Source organism: Alligator mississippiensis, chromosome 5, assembly GCF_030867095.1.
Source record: "Alligator mississippiensis isolate rAllMis1 chromosome 5, rAllMis1, whole genome shotgun sequence".
In the NCBI taxonomy this organism is placed as follows: Eukaryota; Metazoa; Chordata; order Crocodylia; family Alligatoridae; genus Alligator; species Alligator mississippiensis.
In genome coordinates, this window is record NC_081828.1 from 141,853,191 (window position 1) to 141,873,847 (window position 20,657).

The window sequence follows — 20,657 nt, forward strand, 5'->3', positions numbered from 1 at the left end:
ACCGAGCCCAGGGGGCCAGGATTGGGGGCCGGTGCCCTGTGCTTGCCCTATCCACTGGGATCAGGCACCCAGCCGCATGTGCCAAGATTGGGCCCTGGGGCTCCGTGCCACCCCTGCACGCTGGGCCTTGGTGCTTCCCCCTTGCTGGCACATGCATGCACAGCCATCCCACGAACAGGCCTAGAAATGTGGCAGCAGGAGAGGGGTGCTGTTCCTCTGCCACCACATTTTTGGCCCGGTGAGGCACCCTGCAGACTGAACAACGCCAGGGGCCAGATCGGGCGCTGAGCCCCCCTGATACAGGTCCTAGTCGAGGTAGAAAAGCCAGCAGTCTTCACGGGGCCTTCAGCTGTGTTTGGCGTGTGTTGGCATCCAGAACGGCCTGGCAAAACCGCCTGGTCTGCAAACGCTCCGTTTCTGCAACCGCCGCCTCACTTCTCGGGGCCGGCTGCCACCTGCGAGCCCCGGCTTTGGGCTCGAAGGCGGCGCTGGGGAAGCGGCAGCGCGTGGTGTTGACCCGCGTTTGGAGGCCAGAGAAGGCCGATGGACTGCTTGGCGCCCCCGGCGAGCAGCAGCCGCTTCAGAGCCGCCCCGCTCTGCCCCGCCCCTGGGCTCTCCCCTGTGGGGGAGTGACGTCAGGGAGGAGCCTTAAGCTGCCGCTACCTCCAACCGCAACTGGTAGGAAGAGTGACAGGACGCATGCGCAGCCGCGCGCTGTCCCCCCCCTTCCCTCGCGAAGTACTCAGATGTTGGCTCTGTGGAGGGGCGCGGTGACGTCACGGAGAATGGAGCATTCGGCTGCCACTGGCTCCACTAGTAGCGGTTGGGAGGAGCCGCGCCTGCTTTTCTCCCCCGCCCCCAATCCTTCCCACTTCGGATACTCTGATGCCAGCTCGGGGGTGGGGTTACGTCACGGAAGGAGTGTTTGGCTGTCACAGCTTCCAACAGCATGCGGCGGGCGATGCGGCTGAGCAGTGCGCATGCGGAGCTGCGCGCGCTTTCCCCCCCCACACCTTCCCCTACTTCCTGTAGCCGCGGGCTGGTTGGGGACACGGCGCGCGGGGGCGCTGCTGCCGTTGGCCCCGCCCCCTGCTTCGGGGCGGGGCAGGGTCCCTGCGGAGCGGGCCTTACGGTAAGAGCGTTGCGCGGGGGCGGGGAGTGCTGCTGTGAGCGAGTCAGTCGGCAAGGTGTAGCTGCGCGAGGGGAGCCTCGTCTTCTGCGCCCCCGGGCAGGGGCCGAGGCTCGGGCTCGGGCTCGGGCTCGGGCTCCTTGGGCGTTGCTGCTTCGCGGGACGCAGGAAGCTCTGGCGCAGTGTCCCGCATAAGTGCGCACCTGGCTGCCTGCTCGGCCCCGCTATAGCTGCGTGGTCCGTTTCCCGGGGGACGGTGGGGACCGGTCTCCCTTTACTGCGTGCTTCGGCCGCTCAGTGTATGCAACGTGTGGCGGCCGGTTGGATGTGCCCTAAGCCCCTCCTGGAGGACTGTAAATCTCCCTTTGATAAGGGAGGCCCTTGGGGACTCCCCAGCTGATTTTTTGGGGCAAATGAAAAGGAAACAGGAAGGGGAGTGAGGTCCTGGGTTCCTGCAAGGGACTCAAAGAGGACAGGGAGCAAAGCAGACTGGCAGCAACCGCTGCCCCCTGAAGGAGGGGAGGGAGCCTGTGGATGCTGACCAACAGGTAAAACTGCCCAGAGACCTGAGCGGAGGAGCAGCAGGCAGACAGCCCCAAGCTTGCTTGCGTTCCCCTGGCCAGAGCCTCCTTCCTGGTCTTGTAGCTAGCCAGCTTGGCCAGGGCTCAGAGGAAGTCAACCAGGAGATCCTGGGGCTTGGTGGGGCCACAAATGGGGAATAAATAACAAAAAGGTGCAAGAAGTGCAGCCAGGACCACAGCAGTAACGCGTAGTGGGCGCCTCGTACAAAATCTCCTTTGGAAAAGCCTAAGTTGCTGTCTTCCTTGACTCGCCAGGACTCGTTCCATGTTGCCTGCAGCTTTAAAACATGCAAGCATTTCCTTTTAATGCAGATAGTGCTGGAGCAACGTTGTAGGCAGGATGATCCAGAAATGACCGCAGAGGCAAGGCTTTCCCAGGGCACTGTCTTTTATTGGACCATCTTTGTAGTTGGGAGCGAGTTTAGATGAGCTTGAGAATGCAAGACATTTGTCCTCTTAGGTCTGATTGTGGTGAGCCAGGCTCAGCACCACTTGTGAAATACAAAGAAAATTGTGCTTGGCTTTAGTAAAACACACCTGTTCAGCAGGGTTCAGATTAAGTCAGTCCAGATATGGGTATGCTTTCTCAATAATCCATTTATTGTGTTTTGAAAACAATAGTATTCTATGCTTGACTCGTGTTTGGACCTGAAGAAGAACATCTTGTATCTGAAAGCTTGTCTTACTCTCTCCCAACTACAGAGGTGGTCCAATAAAAGATGGCACCCTAAGAAATCACAGAATCAAAAAATGTGGGTTGGGAGGGACCTCAGGAGGTCACATCTAGTCCAACCCCCTGCTTAAAGCAGGACCATCCCCAACTAGATTATCCCAGCCAAGGCTTTGTCTAGCTGGGTCTTAAAAACCTCCAAGGGCAGAGATTCCACCACCTCTCTGGGTAGCCTGTTCCACTACCCTCCAGCTTCACTACCCTCCAGTGAGGGAGTCCTTCCTAATATTTAATTTAAACTTGCTTTGCTGCAACTTGAGACAGTTGCTTCATCCTCTGTCATAATTTCTGGACCATCCTGGCTACAATTGCTCATGCACTACCTGCGTAAGAGAGAATTTTTGTATATTTTAGCATTTCCATTTTTTTGCACATTCGTGGTTCATGTCATTCGTACTGAGATGGGCGTAACCTAGAATGTTCAGCTGTGTGGTTCAGCAGGCTGCCCAGGGAGCTCACCAGCCCAGGCAAGTTCAGTTAAATGTGGGACGCTGAGAACAGGAACACAGTGTTAGGTAGGCTTTATGTAACCTGATTTGCTACTCTGCTTGAAAAAGGCCCAATTGTTTAAAAACTTCCATTAATAGTTTGTTTGTTTATTTTTACTTTACTGATTTTATTTGTGTGTCTCTTGGTCTTGAAAGTTGAAAACCAAGGCTTAGTAACTACATGGCGCCAAATATTCACTTGGTTATTTAATAATAATAATGTACACAATGATGTCTTGTTCTCCAAGATCTTAGTATCTGAAGTGGAACACAAGTAAAATTGTTTTTGGCTTCAGTAAAATACTTCTGTTAAGTAGGGTTCAGATGAAGTAATTCCAAATATGTTGTTCTTTTTCAATAATCCATTAACTCTGTGTAAAAAAATTAATAATAATAAAAATTTAAAAAATAAATATAAATTATGTATTATCTTAAAACACTTGTGTAAAGTGTCATTGTTGGTTAGTAAGACTACTGGGGGTTTTCCATTGCCAGCACAAATCCCTCTAAGCATAATTTAACAACCAAATCGAACTGCGTATTACATAACTGTAAGACTAAATGAAACTTTTCAAGAAAAGACAACTGCTAAGGCACAAAGAAAGAATGGGTCCTCTTGATATTCAGTTAGCTAAAAAATAGGAACTGCAAAAGCAGTAATTTTATAATGGGACTGTTGTAGTCCCTGCATCCTCCTAAGTCTGCTTTACTTGCCCTTTATAAAGTGTCTGTGATGTAAAGGTTAAGAAAATTGTTTATTTTTACTGACTTTTCATTTTGCCCAATATTTGAATGCTTGGTGAGTGCCACAGAGGAAGAGCTAGGGATCCATCTAGTCCAGTGACCTTTCTCTGACAGCAGCCAATGCCAGATATTTTGGAGTAGAGGTTTCAAATTCTTTGAGGGCTGGATCCATCCTGGGCACAAAGAAGACTGTGACCATTCAGCGGCATCTCTGGCTGCAACCCTGAGCATGCAGCTCCAGCTCCAGCTCTGACTCAAAGCACATGGCCAGGGAGATAGGTGACACAACAGGAGGGTAACTGGGCCTGTGTCAGCCTTTGTTTACTCTCCTGCTACCAGTCACCTTGTCTACCAGGGCCTGAGGGCCTGGATTCTGCAACAGGCCACTGTTTCCTCTTTCTTCCCACAGCCATGCTTCCTACTGGCCCACCAGTAGTCAGGCAGATCAGGTAAGAGGAGCTCTACAGGCCACATGTTTAATATTTCCTGTTTTAGAAGAAGGTAGAAGACCTACTGCAACATGTAGTTTTGAGAGAACTTCCTTCTAAGCTCAATAATTAAATGTTGGCTTCTTCCCTGATTTATGACTTGTTGATATTTCTTTTGAACTCTTGGGTTTGGGGTTTGTTTGTTTAGGTTTTTTTTTTCCTTTTTTTCAGTTGGTTGATTTATTTAGTAGTTACTGCGATAACTATGGGTATTCTTATTATCTGTGTGCAAATGGCTAGCATCATTTTTTTTTTTTCGATTCTCTTAAACTCCTGATTTCAATGATATCTCTGTGGCAAGGAGTTGCATTATATAAGTATTTTCTGATACTAGTTTTGTGGGTGACACATGTTTTTAAAGGGACAAAATCAATTTGAAAACTTCATCTAAAAATTTTGATCCTACTCTTAACTCTACTAACATCTAGTATTACTATACCTATTGGAAGTTTGTGTGGAAAAACATTTTTGCTATATCTCTTTTTTGTTTATTATCTGGATTTGTTAGTACTGTATTTTTGTACAGTCAATTTTATTCTTCCCCTTGTACATCAGTTTCTGTCTTGCTGAAAGGACCACTATAAACATCAGAAGGAAAATTTGAAGAATAGGAATTTTTTATGTATAAACTGGATTTATAGAGAGGATATATTATCAAATTTATTAACTACTAATTTCTAAAACTTATTTGTATTTACAGTTTTTTCTTTATACGACACCATATCTTTTGTTGTGGATTTCTTGTTTATTGCTATTGTCAGTTAATCTTAAATTGAAAGCTAGTTTCTATAAGGACACAAAATCATGGTTTCCAGACATTTTGGAGTAATGGGTTGTTGTCATCCCTCAATTTCTTGGAGACTTCATCTGTCCTTATCAAACTTGTATTTGAAAAGAGATAATGGATCTGGTGCAATCAGTGAATCAGTTACCAGGCCTTGCAGATGACAGTTGGGGAATCTCTTCCATGAAGAATTGACAATGTATTCCCTTTTTATTAAATATCATTCTTTTGTATGTTTCTTTAAGTGAGTCAGTGGATGTCTGAAAGTTGACTTGAGCGTAAGCATTGAGATGTTTGGCCATTTGAGAACTGTGAGGAGGTAAGGTCATTTGCCAGATAAATCCAGTGTTAAAAAATTGCCTGTTTGTGACTTGAATTTGTATAATGATGATGATTGTTTTTGTATTTAATAGTGCCATTTAGTTCTTTGGCTCAGTCAGTAGGTTATATAACATTTCACACTATTATAATTGCAATTAAGGGTTCTAAAAAAAACTTTGCAATTGTGCAGTGGGTAAGAGAGTAGTCAGACACAAGGGAAACAAAACAAAGTTTTGAAATGGGTTTGTTGTGCGGAAGAAAGTGGCATGCCTAAGCTAAAATAAAATAATTAAATGTTACTGAATTAAAAGCCAGCACTTCAGAAAGAGCAAATATACCAAGAATAAAGTGACCTGTTTTTAACAGTTTTCCAGCCTACAAGAAAATGTTAAATTTCACAGTAGTAGTACACCCCTTCTTTCAGGAATCAATAAACTAGTCTGTCCTTCAACCCTATTGCATAATATCTTGTCATGGAGATTGTATTTCATAATATCTTTCACAATGCTCAGACTGTCCTTCACTGAGCAGTAATGACCTTGTTTTTGGTTATGAATCCCTGTCTCCTTATCTTCCTTGATCTGAGTCCAATTCCTGGAACAAACAATTTCTCCTTGAACAAGACACCTTCTTAAAATTGTTCTTTCCTAAATTCATTTCAGTTCTGTCTTTATTTTGTTCCTTTGTTCCAGTCTCAGGTCCATCTTTTACTTTTATGTATGTTTATCCTTCTGTCATGCCAGCTAATTTTGGCCTGTGAGTGTTCTCTTTTTGATCTAGTTCAGTATAGATTTTTGGCTAGAATCCCGAGCCTGCATCTTGCAATCGTGAGATTATTACTTAGGAAACAAAACAACTGAAGATAGCCCTATAATTCATGTTTACTCACTAAGGTAGTGGACAGAAGTTATTACCATGTTCCAAAGTAGGCAGTCAGCTTTATTGGAAAAACTTGCATATTTCCCAGAAATAAGTGTGATAGATGGGAACAGGGAGCAGTAAAGAGCAGTTTATAAGCCCCTTGCTGGACTCACCAGTTAGGAAGGAGTATAATGCTTATGTGGAATTTCATTGTAGGTTATCTTTTAAGGTCTCATAGGTTTGCAGCTGGTAGGTATCTGATTAAATGTGATTTCTGGTTACTGGAAGCAAAACTTTTTCTCTCCTTTTGGCTTCTACCTGCTTCCTTTCAGCAAAAGAAGTGTATAGCAGGAAAGAGTTTTTATTTTTCAGTTCTTGAAGTCTTAGTGTTTTGTGTCCCTATGTCTAAGTTCTGATACAGAACTTAATAAAGCATATAATTAAAGACCCATCATATTACAGTCTGATTCCCTTCTTTGTTTCCTCCAAGCAAATGGAATTAGCCTCAGTATTTTGCCTCATGGATAACTCCAGAGCCTTCCTGTAGTTCAGAGATAATACTAGCAACAAGAGTTATAGCATGAAATCAATGCAGTTCTTCACCCTTTCCTTACTCTGATGTCCTGGGTAGCAGCAATTAAGCTGACCAGACTTGGTATTTTTGGTCTGCTGCTTCACAAAACAAGAACATGTATAAGAGGTGATCAAGATATCTGTCAATACAAAACGTTTCTTTGATCTGGACTTGGTTCCCATTTTTACTGTTGGTTTTTAAAACCAGAAGGACCTGGAGTTTAGTCGTTTGTTATAAATGAGAAGTGTACATTCCTCAAAGAAGTTGATGGCATAGGTTACAACAGATGTCGTATCCTGTATCCTGGCACAGCTCATTTGCTTCACTGGGCTCCACAAATGTTGCCTGTTGTCCCACAGGATGGGCCCCCTGATCCTCCTGGGACTTCAGGGGTTTGATCCTGTGGGATGACTGCAAATGGGGGAAACCTAGCAGGGGATTCCCCAGGCACTCCTATCACATTGCCATGCCCCAACTTGGGGTGCACCTTTGCAAATTCCTACAGGGTAATCTCTAGGGCACAGCAGGTTGGGCCCCTGAAGGGCCAGGAGCCACCTGCCCAGGGTAGCTGGAGAGTGTAAGCACCTCTGGGTTGCTCATACTCTTCTGTCAGAGGTCCGCTGCAAAAAAAGCAGCAAAAAATGTTTACCCCATTGTCATGGCCACAATTTTGGAATTTGTGGTCTGACAAAGAGCATAGATGTGTTTGCTTGGACTTTGTGCCATTATAAAAAAATTTATGGTGGCAAAAAGGTGACTTCTGTTTGTAGCATAGGCCACCTTCCTTTGTCAAGGAAAGCTTTCTGCTTGTCATGGGCAAATGGATTTTTTTTCAAGCCCTTCTAATTCATTTTTGTTTTAGTAAAGGATGGGTGAATGTCAGCCTCAGTTGCTGTTACATTTCTAACTAAAGGAATAGACATACAGACAAGAAGATAAGGTAAGGGTCACTATCTCAACCTAAGAACTTTTAACCCTTGTTTTTAAGAAGTTGTTGAAAATAAAATTAAAAGTTCATATTAAGCTCTGAGATTGGACAATACAATCAGAATTTTAATACTGGTGGATAGAAGTTCAGTTACATGACTGAATCTGCCAAATGGTGCAGTGTTTGGAGGTTCTAACTATTATGACTATATGAACAATATATTTTTAATCTGACACTTCTTTTTGCAAAATCATTAAGAAAAAAAAAGATGTTTCCTGAATACTGAACCAGGTAGCTAGCTCTATATTGTGCTATTTTTCCCCCTTATTTAATTTTTGATAATATGCACACTTGCAGATGTCTCAGCTTGTAAAAGAGTTTGTGGGGAATTGTGTTTTTGATTTATGGTTGGCTTTACTAGCCCTTTCCCCTTTTATACAAATTTGAATTAACTGAGATTTACCGCAGTATTCATTTGCAAAGGCATTTTGCATGTGCAGTAAATGTTGATTGATCTTCCTTTTCCTTGCCTTGCAAAATTGTCATGAAAATTTAACAACCCAGGCCAAAAATAATCTGTTAGGCGACTTCTGCCATTATAGTAATGGCAGACAAAAAAAATTAATGTGCCATCTATTCCTCAGTAAAATTCTTCACCCAAAGAAATTGTCTGAATAGAATTTTATCATGGTATCTTCTTAATTAGTTTTTATATGATCATCACTTTTATGTGAAGTATGCAACTTTGTTCTTATTCTTCATGTATTTACATGTCTCAGTTCAGTTAGCTTCTGGCTATTCTGTAACTGTGTCCAGTGTTTTGAAGTGCAGTTTAATGAGATTATATATAAAGTTAAAACAATATGGTACTGCTTTACAAACCTGTACTCTGCTTCTTAGGTTTAAACCAATTGTGAATGTTGATCAAAGGGACAGTGATTTGCAGTGCTAAATTAATTAGAACATTATGAAATCAATTCAAAAGAAGAAATCGTATTATAAAATTATCACTTACTCCACAACTTTGTTTTTATGTCTACTGGCCTTGATACTTAATACACTAACTCAGATAGCAAACTTTGAACCACGGTTAGAAAATTTATTGATTCTTTACCCAGAATATGCTTTTTCCTCCTGTCTCTTTTCTGTTATGCAAATCTGCTTTCTCCCAGTTCCTGAATGTTGCCAGAACTTGTCCCTACTTCTACTCTCCTTCCTGACAGTCTTCTGGAGAGATCAGTGTGATGTGGTCTTGTGACTTTTTAGGTTGGGAAACTAAACATTGTTAACTGATGTTGCAACCTGTTTCTTTTTACGTCAGTTAAAAATTATGATTCTGATGGTTCAGCTCTAACTCTCTCCATTCTTCCTTCCATTGACCTACTTCTTGCCCACTTAGTCTTGAAAATTCTCCTTTAACTTTTACCTAATTGAAGTTTGTTCCTTCACACTGGTGTTTAATCGAGCTAGGATTTCTTCATCCAAAAGCTCTCTCCACTCATATCTGACTTTAAACAATCCACCTATTACCAAAAGCAGGTCCCAGTTAACATTTCCTTTCTTCCGCTGCTTTCTTTCATCCTTCCTTTCCTCAATTTCAGATAACATTTTTTTTTAATCTTTTACTCTGGTCTGTCTGCTTACATCATTTTTATCTTTAGGAAATACTCTAATTTCCAAAGCATGCTAAGTTTGCTTAGGTTTAAAAAACAGGCATGGGCATATGACTCTTGGAAGCAAACATGGGTGGTTTGTCTTAGCTGAAGTATGATTTTTGTTTTTTAAACCAGAAATAATGCTTTTTTTGTTATCATAGTCTTCATCCATGAATATCAGAGTGCTTTACAAGTACCATGTTTTCAGCTTAAAGATTTGAAATTGTTGATGGACATTGCCTTTCAGAAACAACAGTTCAAACACCAGAGGCAGATATGTCCAATTTAATTCAGTCACTAGTATTTAATCACAGGAATTTGTGGGAGCTTTACGTTTGAGCATATTTTAAGGAGAGAGAGAGAGACCGTTATCCCACTCTTTAAATGGTTCTAATCAGAGCCATTAGCAGCCAGCATCTCTGAAACACTATAACCTCATTCTGTTTAAATGGGATTTTGTAGATCCCAGGGGATGAAAATCCAGTGTTCAGGCTTCTGCTGCATCTTTTTAATGTGATATAGATTTTATATTGAGAGTGTTTACACCATTCTAGGTATATTTCTTTTATGTAATGTATATCACAGCTTTGTCATTTGGTGGATTACTTAATGCATAAAACTTCTATTACTTTGTTAGGTTGTGTCTGGAGAAAATATTGCTGCAGTGGATTCTTCAAGCAAGAGCTTTGTCAGGGGCTGATGCCATCAATGCTCTCAGACCTTTCTATTTTGCTGTGCATCCAGATTTCTTTGGCCAGCATCCTAGAGAGAGGGTAAAAATGTTAAGTTTTTAGTAGCGTTTTTTCTTATATATGGTTTATATGGGCATATTGTAGTTTTTACACTGTCAGGAATAACATTTTAACATGATTGATGCTGGAAAGCAGGAAAGTAATAATTGTATTAAAATAGCATACTTCAGATTCTTCTTTCTTCAGTCACTTATTCAATTTAATTTACACACAGTTTATCCTGAAATTCTCTAATCTGCCCTGTGTTATACATCACTTCCTTTAACAATCAGAAGTCTTGCATTAATTTTAAATTTTGTGTTTCTACTATTTTTTTTGACAGCCTTCCAGATTAGCATCACTGGACAAATGATGACTTTTTTTTACACTTTTAATCAACCTCTGCTCTTCAGCTGTTTTGGAAGCTACAGTGTGTAATGTTAAGCATTGTTGCATACTTTAATTTATCACACATCATTTTAACTATTTTTTCAATGAAGACAGTTGGTGAATTTCTGATAGGCAACAAGAGTATTTATATTTATAAATTACTTTTGCCTATCAGAAATGTATTGTGTTTTGTTGCCATGGAAATGTTCCTTTTTTGATTATATTTCAATATCAAAATTTTTCATAATTATAGCATGTTCTGATTAGAAGTCAACCCTGCTTTTGGAGGTTGAACTTTGGGGAAAACAGGTTTTTTCCCTGACTTTAAGTAGGTAACTACAAGTAAAGACCTTGAACTGCTATTGCTCTTGTGAGATTCCCCTCCTCCTCCCCCCTCCCCCCCCCCCGAAGAATCAAATAACCAAGGAAAGGAACCAAGGGGTTAAATGCACTAAATATACTAAAATAAAAACCAGCTGAAACAAATTCTGACTTAGTATGTTTATTGCATGCACAAGAATAGTACAAGTACAAAAGTTGAAACTTTCAAAGATCTTATTACAGGTCAACCTCACATATAGATTGAGATAATTTTTTATGATTTTTTTGGAGGAATTAGAAAGGTGAGCTTATGATCAGAAGCTATTGTGAAACTAATACTCTTCCTATTTGTTTTAAAAAGAAGTTAATATGAAATTAGCAAACAAAAGTCCTTATTTACAACAGTTCTTAACTTTTTTCCTTTGTTACAGGAAATCAATGAAAACTCTCTGAAGAGGCTAAATGGTTATTTAGAGAATATACAGAAACCAGGATATAAACCTTTTACACCAACTCGTCTCACATTTTACGTGAGAGAGAGAGAGCACAATTCTTCTAGTGTCCAAGAATCCCTCAGTCCTTCAGGTGACTTTTTTTGGTAACTTTTCTTCCTAAATGGCCTGAATCTAAGATGATTTTAAATTTAAGGTGATTTCTCCAATGATAAGATTCTAGACATGAAAAATTATAAATTTGTTATAATTTTCTGTTTGGAATCTAATTATTGGAGGGCCGTATTAAATTCACCCCCTCTCTCTTCTCTTCTCTTCCTCCCCCCCTCTCCCTCCCACTGCTATGGAAAAGCAGTTAAAGGGAGAAAGTAGCAGGGAAAGCCGTTGAAGGGGTGAGGGAAACTCATCTTGGAATCAAGTAAATATGACAATTGCTGAAAGACCTTCCCACAGCTGTGTTCTGTAACATTTTTCATACTTTTACAGGGCTGTCTCTAATAAACTCTGTCCACTGTCAGTCGGCATTGGATGTGGCCTTAGAAGGAACCCCAGGTTACTGCACATTTTCAATGAGCAAGAGAATTGGGTTAAATGCAACTAGGAGTTAGTTTCCAGTAATCTTAAAACAAAGTCAAAATGCACCTTGGAATATTTGCTCAGTCACAATGGTTTTTAATTCCATTCTGCATCTCTGCACCTGAGCAATAGTTCAGTAATTTCCTTGTTATGTGTTCAAGGTATACTGTATAGAATAGACACGTTATAGGAGAACTAATTGTCCTAGGGCAGCAACAGAACATTTTTAAGTAGAAGTTGCAGCATGCCCGAAGCGTTAATAGATTGAGAAGAGAAGATGATTCGTTGTCAATTTTGGACTATTTGTGAATGTAATTTTTTTTTTCTTTTTTACAATTTTGTTTCTAATGAAATGTTAAACTGTATTTGTTATGTATTTTACTTCATGTTATGCTTCTTACTAGTTAAAAAATTCTTGCATGAATAAAATTTACAAGACACAAAACTCATTAATCTGCAGAAAAAGAATAGTGGGTTTCTTGAATCAATTATTTCTAAGAATATTAGAGTTCTGTCGCATTAGCAGTTGGAGAAAGGTGACTGTGAACTGGGATGCCTGTAGTATTTCTTCCGATTCTGCTATTGACTTGTTTCATGACCTCAGGCAAGTCATGGGGGCTCTGTCTATACACAGGAAACTTACTGATGTCAGCACCCTCAAGCCTGTGGAAGTGGTGTAGCCATCTCCACGCAGCTTTTGGAGTAGACTATTCAACACTACTGAGTGATGGTGTCAGATTGTTTATGCCGAAGCTAATTAAACTGACCATGCAAATGAGACCACACTGCTTCTAGTTTAGGAGGCAGCCTGCCCAGAGCAGTGCAGTGTATCTGAGGGCACTTCTATGCAGTATGGTAAGTTTATAGTACAGATGTAGCCTTAGCCCCCCCCCACACACATGGGAAGAATTATGACGTGTCTAAGAAATTATACTCTTAAGAGTGCAGAGTGCTCTTAGCCCTTATAATTCATTCTATGCAACATGCTGTTTGGTACAGAAGGTCTTTCAGACAAAACTGCCACAAGGCAACAAAAGTGTTTTGTGGCTCTTCTTTTTTGCAGCAACTGCAGATAAAGCACACTTAAGCCAAGTAGTTTTCAACTCGGTTGTAAAGATTAAAGCAGTGTCAGAGGTATAGCCAGCGGAGCCCCATCATCCAGTCCCTACTGCTGCTTCTGGGGCACACAGCATGCATCACCAGACTGGCCTCACACACAGGGTACCAAATATGATCTGTATACAGTGCCTGCTCCAGCCATTCTATGAGCCAGTCTGCATAAGGTTCCTGCTTCACCCAGTCCAAGACACGTGCTGCAAACAGTACCTGCTTGGGCTGGTCTAGGACCATCACTGCACATAGCACCCACCCTGGCTGGTCTGTCCTGGACTAGCTGGAGCAGGCACTGTATGCATTGTGCATCCTGGCTATGCACCATGTGTTCTAGAGTGGGCGCAGCAGGCCCTTGTATTCCAACGTGAAGGGGGTGGTCTGTGGAGCCAGCTCCATGGAATTCATCCGGCCCATAGACCAGCCCTGTACCACTTATCTAGCCAGTGGGACCAGATGAGTTTGACATTGTTAGGTTAAACTATATTCTGATGTCTTCTCTCATGAAAGCAGTTTAGTCTGCTGTACTTGTGTAATAAACTTTATACATAATTTTACTGTGAAATTTATCATTATACATGTGTGGTTTGCTTTAGTTTTGTAAGATAATTGCATATAACGCTTTCATTCTTAAGTTATCTAATTGTTTTGGGGATTACATTTCACAGGATTTCGAGCAGTCAGTTTTACTTTGCACACCAGGGACCTGCTAAGCACAGTATTAGATATTCTCAACTCCTGCAGCTTATCTACTGAACATGTTCAGAGCCTGAATGCAAGTGTGGACTCTCAACCCCACAAGGAAGCAAAAGGGACATTCTACAGGCCAATCAAATGGGACAAGACTTATTATTCATTTACTGGATTCAAGGATCCTGAGGAAGAATTAGAGCAAGCCCAGAAAATGGAAACTACCCTAATGTATGTAAAGATTTTTATTTCTTTAATTAACATTTATCAGGATAAAATATCAGAAAAACAGATGTAAAAATTCCTGATAAATTGTTCTATATTTTATCATTCATAGTGTGGTTCTGTATGGTACAGCAGTATGCTGTATTTTCTTGCATACAACACCACCCTGAAATAAGATACACATCTTATTTTTGAAAGGCAGAATGAGCAAAAGGTCTTTACTTGTATCAAGTAACAGAGTACCAGCAGCTAGGAACCTGAGCCTGCTCATTGTTTTGCTCTCTGTGGATTGCTTTCTTACTTCACTTTTGCTTTCACTCAGCCAAAGATTAAGCAGCAGAAACTAATGTTGCTGTATTTCCTGCATATAATGCACACTTCAATTTCTAGCACCTGTTTTTTTGGGGGAAACAGTGTCTGTAAGAAAATATGGTAATAAAAGGGCACTCCAATGAGCTACTGAAATACCAAGGTGCCAGTGGGTAAAGAAACAGGAAATAGTGAGAGGTCATAGTTGGATGGCTTGTTTGCTATGGAATACCACTGCTAATTCAACAGGGGAAGCAAAAGTTTTCAATTGTTGTAATTCAAAAATTAGTACCTTTTGGATCACACAATTATAAATTTGAATCTCTACAATCCAAACTGTCAATTTTTCACTGTAGTGTAGGGCCCATAAAAATGCTCACTTCCAGGATGTGTGCATTTATAAGCCATGTAAGAGTAAAAAAATAAAGGGAGGTGGGGGGCAGAATGTAATAAACATATATGAAAGGTATTCATTGTCTTGTTTTTTCCAACAAGTATTGAAAACAGGTTAGTACTCTTAAATGTCTTATAAATGCACACACCTTTTTTTTGAGTGTGGTGATCCTGAGGTTTTTAAATCGCTAGAATTCAAATACAAAGATCATTATAAATTTTCAAGTTTAGTCCTTTGATATAACCATGTGAAGTGTGTGCTACTTGTGTTCAGCGCAGAGCTAATTAGATTGTAAGATCTAGGGCAGAGAGCACCTTTTATTCTACAATAACATGTCCTGCATACAGCAATAGTTTGCTACTGAAAGCATAACTAAACATTGTGTTCTGTATGGAACTATACATTATTTTTACAAATGAGTTGTTTTTGACCATACCATCATAGTTATTTTCAATATTGAGTATTGAATATTTGAATATTCACTATTCTTCAAATAATTTGACCATTCTTGTTTTGATATATTTCCTTTATGTTGCAATTTATCTTGTAAAAATAAGAACCAGTAGTCATTTGGTTGTTTATAATGAAAATTTGGATCACTAATTTAAATATTGTGAAAAATAATGTATTAACTCAACTACACAACAAGGTTTTTCCTCCCCAATCAGCATGGGGGGGGAAGCCTCTGGTCTTACCTTTGCCTACAAGGAAACCACTTTAAATACATTATCTATCTTTGATCTACAGCTAAAAGCAGCTGGTGCTCAGTAATATAAACTGACTATGAAGTACATGGCCTATAGGCAAACGTGCTGATGGAAACCTACCAGAAGGATAGTTTAGTCCAGCCCATCTGAATAAAGATATATATAGTAGTGTCCATTGAGTGCAGTCCCTCTCAGTGCTGACTCTTTTTCAAGTCATGGTGAGCTACCCCCTTGCATGCATTTCAACTTCATTTTCACTTTCATAACTGAGCACAGTACCTCTATTGCCCATTTCCAATCATTCCTGTTTTTTCAACAGCCTTGGATGTCTGGCAAACATCACTAAACAGAACCAAAAACAGTTCACCTAGAATTCCTCTATGACCCCCTCTCTTAGCCTGTTGCACATAATTAGTGTGGCCCTATGTTCCATGAGATGAAGGTGGATCAGGTTACCCTATGCCTCATCTGCGCTGAGCTATCCACCTCACTGTGCCCAATCACCTTCCAGGCTCTAAGTGCCTCCCTGGGGGTGCCTTGCATTTGGCCAACCCCCTTCCTGGAGCACACCCACTAGCCTAGGGGTAACATTGCCTTCACCCAGGGTCTGGGTTGATTCTGTCTCTGTGCCCCCTGGGAAACACAGGCCTAGTAGCCCTTGAGGGACTCGACCCACTTCAAGAACTTGGGGTGCTTCCCTCAGTGTGAAGCACAAATAGTGGTCTCCCTTAGTCAGCTGAACCAAGGGGACCCCAAGACAATCTAGACCCACTCCCAATAAGTCTCCCATGCTAGGTACAAAGGAGAACTTTATTGGCTACAAAAGGAATAATAGGTTTGGAATAGGGTACAGGGTAGAGCCATATTGGAGAAATCCCATAGAACAAACAGGGTGGCTGTGGGTAGCCTCTGATCACGCATCTGAGTTACTGAAAGCTATATATCTATTTAGATCCCAGGTAGCTTACTCACGAGTATCATCTAGAGGCAGATGGAGATTCCCTCTGGAGGCAGGCAGTTCATTGATCATGAGTTTCAAGAGAGCGTAAGTTTTAGATAGTCCAGTTTTTCTCTTTCTGAGTTTTCATTATGGCTACTGCCCCTCCTCCTGGGCAGTCCTTAATTTATATAGACCTTATGACCTCATTTACCTGATCCAATGGAGGCCAGCACCTGTTGGCTGCCAGCCAACCAATTTGAAATGCATCACTGGTCGCTGGGTAGACTGGCAGGTTCTCTAGCCCCCTCCCAGTCAGGTTGGCATTGCTTAGAACAATAGGGAGCATAAGCCCCTCATCGAGGTATGTGATGCGAGTCACATAGGCAGAGGGAGCAGGTTTCCCCCCTCTCAGGAATGTATCCAGCTCAGGGTCATGTGAAGAAATGGGGCAGAGGAGTGATCATGGTAACTAAATTGTCAGGTAGCAGAGTTTTGGAGAGAGACAAGGATGGTATTCTGCCACAGTTTGTACTATATATAAGTAGGTGCTGAAGCGCTGCTTAAAAGTGTGTTTATGGATTACCTGTACTAGAATTTGCAGCAATTGCAAAAAAGATAGAATACATCAATTCTGGATGGACTAAATCTATGGGTACTATATGCAGATTACTACAGCTACATTTATTTCAAATTTACCCCTCACTTCCACGTGCTTAGGGAAAGCAGGGTCTGACAGGAAGAGAAGGGCCGGGCCTACAGGTGAATGAAGTTGGGGGGCAGAAGGAAAAGAGGCCACCTGACACCCCAAATTTAATTTACCTGCTGTAGCAGAGGAAGGGGGACAAATTCAAGGCAGACCTCAATAATTAGATTCTATACCTGGAAAATTATATCAATTTTTTCCATATATAGAATCTAATTATTGTGGGGTCATCTTCTAAATGGGATAGTCTTATTTAAGTAAATATAACTCAGAAATATTTGGTTAAATGGTTCTGTGAAAATCTCTCATGACTATAGATTGAGGGTTTGGTTTAGTTTTTTTTGAAGTTCTAACCAATATTACATGTGCTGCTTGTGCTTCATGTGCTGTGTAGCAGGGCAGGAAGCATGACTGTAGGGAACCTGCATCAGATCCTATTGCATCTTTACTTTTAACGTGTCAGGGACAGAGAGAAATTTAGGCACGTTAGTCACTTCTCTGTCACTTGATTTGGAATTTCACTGAGCTTTGTTGATTCACCTCAGTGGAAGTCAATCTTCAGTGCTCTTAAGACTTACTGAAAAGAGCATCTCTTTACTACATGTTAGCCTTGGGGCAACAATAGAACACCTGCTGACATATATTTCTGGATATTGTCAACTGTGGCATGTATTCCCTCTGCTTTTTCTTGTTTTAGCCTGGGTCCCTGCAGCTTTTAAAAATAGCCTATGACCACATTCACCATTTTGCACAGATAGGTATAAGTGCTGTGGTCTCAGTGAAGTCCAAGATTGAATGTTGTGAGATGATCAGAAGTCATTGTGAACCCCTAGGCTCCAGAACGAGTTCTTCAAATTCTGGAGAACCTAGCTGCAAAAGTCATGTAAGGTTTCAGTTTCCAGTAAGCTGGATTTGATACCCTCTGTTATGCCTCAAGACTGAGTTGGTATTGCCTCCAATGGTGTCGATCTGGTGGGTTAGGACCCCTTGCTCACTTTCCAACTCATGAAAGCAGGCAGCTGGATACCTTGTATAAGGATTGCTGTATTACCTTGAAACTTGGTGATCAGCAAATAGTGGATTTTATTGAAATTGACTCCATGGTCCACTGAATCTTCGCTTTATCATAATGCTCAAACTCATACTGTCCCAGTACGTCATATTAGACTTTATTTGACTGCCATCAAGAGACATAAAAAAAATAAAACAATGTTTTATCCATGAGATCTCTTAGATTCTGCTTTCTAAAAAGCTTATAAACCTGGAGCTTTGGAGACTTTGTTTGTTCAGGGATCTACCTATTTATACCACAGCAGAAATGTAACATTAAAAATAGCCTGTTTTTAAATAAATCTCACTTTCCCTGGTACCTTGAAATAGCTTTTACTGTTAACAATAATGTTTGTAAATTATTGTGCAACCTACCTGCGAAAAATGGCATTGTACATCTGGCTATTGTTCTCATTTTCTAGTTCCTGGCTAGAGAATAATGAAGAAAGTGCAATAAAGAAGCTGAAGAACAGCTTGCCACGTAGGAAGGAACTAGAGCGTTTAAAAAGTGAACTCTGTCATCAACTACAGCTCTCTGATATCAGGTAATGAAATTCAGGAGACCTAAATTCATGTGATCCAAACAAGCGTTTTTTGCAGTTTGGTAAAACCACATGATTACATTAAAAAAGTAGTACCATGAGCTTATTCCATCACAATATCTTTGTTATGTGTGCTTAAAAAGTGGTATTTCTCTATTTTTTTCAGAACAGTTCTAAAGGATTTAAAAATTGCATTTACATTTTACTCTATTAGTCCTAGTCTTACAAGGCAGGACCTGGGTATTGCTTAAAATAAGCAGGTGCTTAGCTACTTTGCTGGCTAAGATCACTTTCCTGAATTGGGGTTTATTCTTGTTTAGTTTAATTAGTCTGGCAGTAAACACCTACAGCTTCTCTCTCAATTCTGCATTTTACGCAACTTTTGGCTTACTGACACCCTGTGAAGATTTTTAAAAGTGGTATTGCAATCCAAAATAAGGGAAACAAGGTAACATAAAGCATAGAATAGAGCCTGTCTTTTAAAGTTGCTAAAATATTCTCTCTAATTTCTTTACTCCAAAATTATTTCTCAGAAAATACAACTCGTTTAAAACTGGAGAACAGAAATGTAGCTCTTCAGGATATATTTTTAAATTTGTTCTTAATGCAGTTACACAGTTTGTTTAGGATATTTCTTGAGTTAAATCTTTATAGAGCTTTTTTGAACATTGACTTTAATTAGCTTGTTTTTGGTCATATCTATATATAATACAACTTATTAAAAATGTTGTTCATATATAGGAACCAAAACAAGTTAATTAAATATTTAATTTATATTTTTATATATAAAATTTTCTTCCACAATTTATCAAAATATTGTAATTCTACACTGGCACATTTTAACTTTAAAATAACTTAGAACGAAATAAAGCTCAGTTTAGATATCTCTCTTACTGGCAGTGTAATTATATTTGAAAAGAAACTGCTATATGTGTCTGTTTGGGTCAGTGCTAGAATGTGCATAGTATTAAAAGTAAGTAGAGACCTAGAATTTTGCATTGTCTGAGAATGTGAAAGAACCCCGAGTTCTGCAGTTCTAAGAGCCAAAGCAGCCTTGATGTATAACATCAGTCAGATTTAAGACGCATGTGCATTATGCTAGATAATGCTATAAGTATATCGGCATGGCACTCCTTGTGCCCTTGATACCAAGGCTAGTTACAGACAGTCAAAAAGCCTGAGGCTGAATCGATTCTGTCTTTGCAGGTTAGTCTAAGCTGCGCAGATTGAGCCAATTGGCAAATAGACATGCATTCACTTTTAATTCAGGAAATGCAGCCACATGCCTGCAGTGGCTCAAGCCAGGGGGCACTAGAGCACGCCTGCCAGCAATTGTCAAAGGGGAGGGAAGACAGAAGCCCTCCAAGGCTCTCACCCCATCCCTGCTGTAGCAGGTGGGGTGTAACCAGGCACCAGCCCAGGGCTAGCATGCTGGAGTGTGGGGGTTTAAAACCCTTCCCTGGCCACTACGGACACCAGTTCGGGTCTGCGGGGGTGGGGAAGCAGGACGCAGTGCCTTCCAGGCTTCTGCCTGCCGCCCCCCCCCTCCCCCCCACTTGAGAGTAGGGAGCAGTTGCTGCTAGGCTAAGGAGTAGGGTAGGGGGGAAAGGTAGTGGCATTGAATTCATAAAAGCTTGAACAAGAATAGTCCTTTCTCTGAAGCAAGCATCTATTGAACACAGCACTTTGTAAACTCAAAGCACAACAGAACAACCAAAAACCTGTTCTAAAATACAAATCAGTAAAACACAGAGAGCACTCACAACTTGGTCTAACTTAAAATGAAATGTAATAAACCAAAAAGACAAGAAAGACTCGAATAAGTCTTGCGTAAACCTGAGGGATTCCTTTCTTAGGTATTCCAGTCTTCTAGCTTTCACAGGTGCTGCTTTATAATGTAAATGTAGTTCTCTGATTTCTTTGGTTACACTAGCTCATGCTGTCTGCAACCCTCTCCTGTTCCTCGTCTCCAGCACATACATGTGATGATTGTGCCAGGTCTTTGCCAACACCTCCCACCTCTAAGTCTGGTCCTGCAGGGCTTGGAGCCACCACTGAGCTGGGGAAGGGGGGATTAAAGCCCCTCCCAGACCCCTGCCTAGGTTTGCCTGGGAGGTGGGGGGCAGTCCCTATCTAGCAGTTGGGCCAAATATTGGACTATGCACTGAGTATCTCAGTAAAGGGTCAAAGAAGGAAGTAGTCCTTCCCCTTGTGGAACAGAGTAACAGTAATGT

At 41.0% G+C, this 20,657-nt stretch overlaps 1 protein-coding gene across 7 annotated transcripts in view; it reads left to right on the forward strand.

The window, feature by feature from the left end:
- Positions 1-955: 955 nt before the first annotated feature.
- Positions 956-20,657, forward strand: part of TCAIM (T cell activation inhibitor, mitochondrial) — a 28,882-nt gene continuing 9,180 nt past the window's right edge. Inside the window, exons 1-7 of one of the 7 annotated variants that reach the window (XM_059728811.1) lie at positions 1,066-1,132; positions 4,082-4,121; positions 5,190-5,263; positions 9,921-10,056; positions 11,157-11,310; positions 13,532-13,784; positions 18,304-18,426. In XM_059728811.1, the coding sequence (XP_059584794.1) occupies positions 5,235-5,263; positions 9,921-10,056; positions 11,157-11,310; positions 13,532-13,784; positions 18,304-18,426 (695 nt within the window). In that variant the 5' untranslated portion in view covers positions 1,066-1,132; positions 4,082-4,121; positions 5,190-5,234. The other 6 variants (XM_059728810.1, XM_059728812.1, XM_059728809.1 and 3 more) reach the window with 6 other exon arrangements.